This window comes from Ursus arctos, unplaced genomic scaffold, assembly GCF_023065955.2.
Source record: "Ursus arctos isolate Adak ecotype North America unplaced genomic scaffold, UrsArc2.0 scaffold_2, whole genome shotgun sequence".
Lineage (NCBI taxonomy): Eukaryota > Metazoa > Chordata > Mammalia > Carnivora > Ursidae > Ursus > Ursus arctos.
In genome coordinates this window covers 62,517,246-62,524,110 of record NW_026622874.1, presented here as the reverse complement: position 1 = coordinate 62,524,110, position 6,865 = coordinate 62,517,246, and the positions used below count along the sequence as shown (strand labels likewise).

The 6,865-nt window shown below is 50.2% G+C and overlaps 1 protein-coding gene across 1 annotated transcript; it reads left to right on the top strand.

Annotated features, from left to right (window-relative positions):
- Positions 1–3,362, top strand: LOC113249578 (T-cell surface glycoprotein CD1a-like). The gene is made up of 6 exons (XM_048225241.2): positions 1–177; positions 581–847; positions 1,516–1,794; positions 1,993–2,271; positions 2,598–2,688; positions 2,836–3,362. Exons 1-6 carry the CDS (start codon positions 117–119, stop codon positions 2,930–2,932), a joined length of 1,074 nt encoding a protein of 357 aa, XP_048081198.1. The 5' UTR covers positions 1–116; the 3' UTR covers positions 2,933–3,362.
- The last annotated feature ends 3,503 nt before the right edge of the window (positions 3,363–6,865 follow it).

Sequence of the window (6,865 nt, the reverse complement as noted above, 5' to 3'; positions counted from 1 at the left end):
GAAGGCTGGTGTGTGGAGAAGGAAGTCAGAAGAGAGGTGCTGTGTGTGGGTAGGTTTGTTAGAAAAGAGGTCAAAGGCTGACTTTGTCGGAGAAAGAGAGAACATCTGCAGATACGATGCTTTTCCTGCAACTTGTGTTGTTCGTGGTTCTCCTCCCAGGTGGTGGCAGTGAAGATGGTGAGACCTCTGGCCCTGCCCAGTGGCTACGGGTGTGTGTGCGTGTGTGTACATGTGTATGTGTCTGTATCTGTTTATGTGTGTCTGTGTGTACATCTCTGTGTGTGTCTGTACGTGTGCATTTTTGTGTCTGTGTGTGTGCACTCATGGTATGAGTTCCCCAGCGCATAACTGGGGAGAGAGAGTGTCAGCCTGGTTCCTTCCTGAGTGCACCCGGCCCCAGGCCCTGTGCTCTTCTGAAGGATGTGTGTGAAGTTCGGGGCTCCAGGGCAGCACATGTCTCCCGAGGCAACTATGGCTTCCCTGTATGCCAGAGTTTGGTTCCCCTCCCTGGCACCTTCTCCAATTCTCTCTCCTTCCCAATGCTCTCCACATCCAACGTTTATCTGTCCTTTTCCCACAGACTTCCAGGAGACAATCACCTTTCGAATCATCCTGACCACATCCTTTTACAACCATTCCTGGACGCAAAATCAAGGCTCAGCTTGGCTGGATGAGCTGCAGACTCATGGCTGGGACAACAAGACTGGTGCTTTCACTTACCTGCAGCCTTGGTCTAAAGGCAACCTCAGCAACGAGGAGCTGATGGAAGTAGAAAAGTTATTCTACACGTACTCCATTAGATCTCCTTCAATATATCATAACCATGTCACTGAATGGCAGCTTGAATGTGAGTCCATTTCCCTCTGGGTTGGGCTGTACATGGAGGCATGTGCGTCTCATTGAGTTCCTTCTTTCTCTAGGAAATGAACTCCACTGGCTTCTGAACCTCACCTCTCTCTAGCTGAAAACTGAATCACAGCCATCTGGGCAGGGGGTAGAAGCCAGACCCTGATTCTTGAAAAGCTTCACATGTTCTTCAGCTTTCCACTCCTCTCACTGACCACGGGCTGTGCTCTCATGTCTCCCACGAGTGTTTCCCATGACCACCCCTTTCCGTGGCCTCCAACCAGGCACCCTTGCTCCCTCACTTGTGACTGACCTTGAACTGTACTTTTCTCCCCCATTCAGTCCCATCAGCAATGTCCATGTGTTCCTTGTACCCCATGCACTCCCCTCACCCTAGATTGTTTTTATGCCAGCTCCCCCGCTGAGTCCTTCCCTATTCTCTGACCACATTGTTCGTGTTTCTCTTCCGACATTTGCTCCTTCCTCAATCATTCATCTTTGCCTCTGCCTCCTGCGACCACCCTTGGTCTGAGCCTCCCCTCAAGCCAAACTTTGCTTCATTCCCTCCAATCCCCAATTTTATCCTTCTACTTCTAGCATCCTTGGCTTGCACTCCTCTCATTTCATCTCCTCCACTCCCCCTACTATAATTCAGTATCTCTTCCCCAGATCCCTTCCAGGTACAGCTGGTGTTAGGCTGTGATTCCCACTTTGGAGAAGCATCAGTTGGCTTCATGAGGATTGCTTATCAAGGATCAGATCTTGTGAGTTTCCAGAACACATCATGGTGGCCATCTCCAGAGGGAGGAAGTAGGGCTCAGCAGGTCTGCACACTATTCAATCAGTACCATGTGTCCAGCGAAATAGTACACAAACTCCTCACTGACTCCTGCCCCTGGTTCCTCTTGGGTCTTCTCGATGCTGGGAAGGCATATCTCCAGCGACAAGGTCAGTCCTGGTCTCTCCTCCATGAATTCTCTACTCTGCATTCATGAATTTGTACCATTCCCTCTAATTCAGGGTAAGGAAGGAGTCAACAGGGAGAGGGGATAATGGTAACAGGTTTCTTGACGTGGAATGATGCGTCCATCTAAAGTGATGTGAAGATCTACCCTCTCAGTCTGTGAATATCTCCTGTGTCTGCAGTGAGTCCAGAGGCCTGGCTGTCTGCTGGCCCCAGTCCAGGTCCTGGCCATCTGCTGCTGGTGTGCCACATCTCTGGCTTCTACCCCAAGCCTGTGTGGGTGATGTGGATGCGGGGTGAGCAGGAGCAGCGGGTCACCCAGCGAGGCGACGTCCTGCCCCATGCTGATGGCACGTGGTATCTTCGGGTGATCCTGGAAGTGGAGGCTAAGGAGGTGGCTGGCCTGTCATGCCTGGTGAGACACAGCAGTCTAGGAGTCCAGGACATGGTCCTCTACTGGGGTGAGAAAGAGCTGGGACCCATCTGGGAAAGGGGTGAGTGGTGTTCCAGAGAGCAGGAGAACCAGATGAAAAATGTGGGTTGCTAGACCAAAAGTGACTCAAAAAATCGGTAATCCAAGAAATGGAAGAGCTGAGAGTGAAGTCAAACAGATATGGGAGGATGTAGAGGGTTGGGTAAACGGTCCATCTCTGAGGAGGGATGAGAGAAGTGAAAAGAGGAAGGGCAGTTGGTGAGGCAGAGGGTGAGCAGAGCAAGCAGGACCAGGGAGGTGGAGGTCAACCCAGGGTTGTTGGGAAATGACACCGTCTGTGCTCCAAACCCACAGAGCAGCCCCACTCCATGGGCTTGGTCTTCTTGGCGGTGATAGTGTCCTTGGTGCTTCTGGTAGGTCTGGCACTGTGGCTCTGGAAACGCTGGTAAGTCCCTGGAGCCATCTTCCTGCTCTTTCCCATGTGTCTCCCCACCTTTCAGTCTGTCCTCAGCCCTAGTGCTCCCATTGCTCTTCCCTTCTGCAGTCCTCACCGCCACCTGCTGCAGACTGACTCCTCCTCTGTTCCTCCCAGGAAAACACACTGGAGATGTCCATGCACTGACCTCCGTTCTGAGCGAGATCCCAGCAGCCCAGGCTCCAGTACTTACCTAAACCCAGCTCAGTGGTGACGTCCTTGCGGCTGTCTGTGTGCAGCTTTGTCCTTCAGTTCTGCTTAATAATCAGTTGTCAATATAAGCTCTGTGCAATTTAGGGCGATTTGTTGTTCTGACTTGGTTCTGGAACTTAAGTCTCAAAATTTAACTCACGGTAAAATGAAGTCCCAGCACTCCATGGGTCACAGGCATCAGAAGTCACATCCTCTAGCGAGTCCTCCCTGATTCACAAGTAGAAGTAGTGTCTGCCTGGTGAGAATTTCCACCGTCTTTTCCTGTGCTTTGACAATTCTATTCCTGACCCCGGAGCTTGTTTTCCCCTGTTAAGACCCGGCATAGATAGGAAGTGGGCCCGTTAGGACCCTTTTCCCTTCTAATTCTTAGGATTCTTGAGAGCAAAGACCATGTCTTCTTAATATTTGTATACATTGCCAGGGGTCTCACCAACATGAGGAAAATGCCCTTAATAAAAATCTGCATTGAATTCATGCTAAATATATAGGTTTTTCTTCTTCTGTTTCTTCCTGACAGGTTTGTAGTAGTTGAGATGGTTGATGCTCTTCTTGTTAAAGTCCCATCACATGGCCAAGGGAGTCCCCAGTTGCCCTGTCCCTGTTGACATCTCCAGGCTCCTAAGTAGAAACCCGTCTTCTGTGAAGATTTGCATTATTTAGCCACACAAACCTGTTTGTGCATCTGCTGGTCCCAGTATTCTGAGTTCAGTAGAAAGGCAGGACTCGGCCCCTTGATGTGTGTTGGATTCAGGGCAGTAGCAGAGCTCTCCCCCTGGGGCTTTTTAAAAATACAGGGTCTTGGCCTCAGCTGACTTCCTGAATCACAACTTGAATTTTAGCAAAATCAGCAGGGGATTCACAGGTGCGAAGATGTGATGTCAGAGGTAGCAGTGCAGTGTGTCGCTGAAGGGAAAGGGACGCTCTAGGAGAGAGAACAGGGGTGTCGTGGTCAGGAATGAATGGGGTCCGGCAAGGACACTGCATACAGTGCCTTCTGGCTTCCGTGGCTGCCGTGTTACTGTCCTGAGGACATGGAGTCCGTGACAGTGAGCCATTGCTCCCCGGGGGAATTGTGGGGTTGGGTTGCTGGGTGCGTCTGCTCATGACACTTGCCACCTGATGACCACCCAGCCTGGTTTCATGTGTTCCTGTTTAAAGACAGCTTCTTGGGGCGCCTGGGTGGCTCAGTCAGTTAAGCTGCTACTGTCAGCTCAGGTAACGATCTCAGGACCCTGAGATCGAGCTTTAGTCCAGGTCCCTGCTCAGCAGGCAGTCTGCTTCCCCCTCTCTGTTCCCCCTCTGCCCCTCCCCCTGTTTGTGCTCTGTCTCTCTCTTTCTCCCTCTCTCTCAAATAAATAAATAAAATGTTAAAAAAAAATAAAGATAGCTTCTTTAATATGTATGTATTTGTAAATAATTTATTGTATGGAGTATTTCCCCACACTGCAGTACCAGCTCCGAAGTGTGTAACGTTTCCCAGCTTGGCTAACGTGATTGCCAGGGTCTTTGGCTTTCAGCCCCACAGCTATGCTGCCCAAGATGGTTTTAGAGACCAACAAAAAGAAATGGTCACCATCTCATGAATCCAAAAACAAAGCTCCTTTCCCCCTTTTTCTTGGTTTCATTATGGTGTCGTCATAGCCTCCTAGACGTTCCTTTAGCGCTCTCTGGTGTGGCTCCGCACTGATGTCAGGAATGTCCTGTTCCTTTCCCTGGAGGTACTGCACTGTTCATTCATCACCACCAGACTCAGGGCCCACAGCTCTGCATCAGGGGCCCGCGCGAGTGGCTCCTGCACAGGTGTCATGAGGCACTCCCCGTCTTCTGTGCTTAGGACACCAGTCAACCCTGCAGCTCTGGGCTTCAGGGCCGTTTTCAACACTGAAATCACCTAGAAAGACCACAGAGGTGCAAAAAATGTGGCACCAAATGGATCATGAAGAGGACACGTGTTTACAATGTGGGGATTAACACAGGAAGGCACTTGGCCCAACCTTGGTGTGGAACATCTGTGGTTGACTCATGTCAGGCCACTCCACGTGTCCATGACGAGCGGTGCGCGCATGTGTGGGGTTCAAATCCACATCAGCAGGCAGCCCGTCAGCACACACAGACTCCGTGATAATGGACATGGACCTTTGTGACTGACGACGCCCACGGCAGTGCGAGTGGAGACGCCACGGCTAGACCTCAGTGACTGTCGGTTTCATTAATTAACTCCACAAACCGTTCTCGGGCTCTGACCTGCAGCAGGGACATCCTGAGTGTGAAGTAGTGGGGACGAAAAGGTCTTCCCTGTCTTTGTAGCTTGAAAATTTGGCTTTCCTGATTGGATTGTGGTTTTCATTGTTGTGTCTAACCAGTTTGCTAGTCAGCAACTTTTTTTTTTTTTAAGATTTTATTTATTTGACAGAGAGAGAGAGACAGCCAGCAAGAGAGGAAACACAAGCAGGGGGAGTGGGAGAGGGAGAAGCAGGCTCATAGCAGAGCAGGGAGTCTGATGCGGGGCTCCATCCCAGGACTCCGGGATCACACCCTGAGCCGAAGGCAGACGCTTAACGACTGAGCCACCCAGGCGCCCCAGTTAGTCAGCAACTTATGTGGGTTGAGCTAGGGGACAGGGACTTAGTTCTTTTTTTTTTTTTTTTTTTTTTTTAGGGCTGAGATTGGGGTCCAAGCCTGGAAAATGTCCAGAGGGACCACATGCAGGCTCCTGGCCCTACACATGTGGACATTTCTGGAAAATAACGTTGAGATGGGAGGTGTGGCAAAGATGAAAATATGGGAATGGGAAGAGCAAATCATGGGGACTTCTGCAATCTTCCTGCCTGAATCAGACTGCTTGGCTGTTTCTCTAATTTCCAGTCACCTTGTCATCCTCATATGGCCACCATGTGGATTTTGGTTGGTTGATTCCACCCTCATGTGAAACCTTGGGCTCTGATCAGCCTGAGGACACCAGGAGAAAGAATCCTTGTCAATGAGACAGGTTAAAGGATGGACAGGTAACCTGCAGGTCAGGCCAATCATCAGATAGAGGCCACTTGTATCATTCACAGTGATGGTTCAGGGCCAGGCACCTGCTCCAGGGGGCACAGGTCACATGGAGTCTGATACTTGTGGTCCATGGAAGGGAAAGACATGTTCTCTCTTGTTTTGGATGATAAGGTCAGGGTATGAAGCCTGAAATAAGTACAATCCATTTTCAGCACCAGAGAAGCAAGCCTGAGGATGTAGTCTGCATGCAAGAAGGCAGAATAGCTGGATACATGAAATTTGCCAACAGGGTAGATCCCAAGTGTTCTCACCCAAAGAAAGAAATACAAAAGAAAAGATAAAAGAAGAGCTCCGGATGTGAGGTGGTGGCCGAGTCAACTGGCTTGGTCGTGGGCATCATGTCACCATGTCCACATACACCAAACTTCAGTGGTTACTTCTTTTTATGTTTTTAAAAGAAAATGTCAATTAAAGTGTTCCAACATGTGACGAATGCTACATAAAATATTAATTTTCATGATTTGCTTCAAATCAAGTTTCTTGACCAATTCTGCATTTTCCTTCCAAAATGCTGCATGCCGTCACTGGAGACACTCAGGTAAGGACGTGAGCGTCAGCTCCCTGCACGCCCCATGTGCCCCGGGCTCCCGTGGTTCCTCAGGCCGTCCTCTCTGAGGAGTTGCTGGAAGACTTTCCTCAGGAGGACCTTCGTTCATGTCACGTCACAGGCTCTGCTGCACCTGTTAGAGCCTGTGCGGTCCTGCACGGCCCGTGTTGCCTCCCAGCCTTCCTTCCTGGGCAGCTGGAATGCTGCATGCTGTCCAGAGGCCCAATGTTCATTTGTCACCATACTTCAGTGACGGTGAAAACAGAAGCAACAACAAAACCAAAGCATCAGAAAAGCGAAGGCAGACACACAGACCCACAGAAAGGGCTG

Bases quoted from the DNA above. Each gene is read 5' to 3' on its own strand.
- LOC113249578 (XM_048225241.2), top strand. From the start codon at position 117: ATGCTTTTCCTGCAACTTGTGTTGTTCGTGGTTCTCCTCCCAGGTGGT. The intron at 178-580 runs GTGAGACCTCTG...CTTTTCCCACAG, and splicing joins AGGTGGTGGCAGTGAAGATG to ACTTCCAGGAGACAATCACC. The intron at 2,689-2,835 runs GTAAGTCCCTGG...TGTTCCTCCCAG, and splicing joins CTGTGGCTCTGGAAACGCTG to GAAAACACACTGGAGATGTC.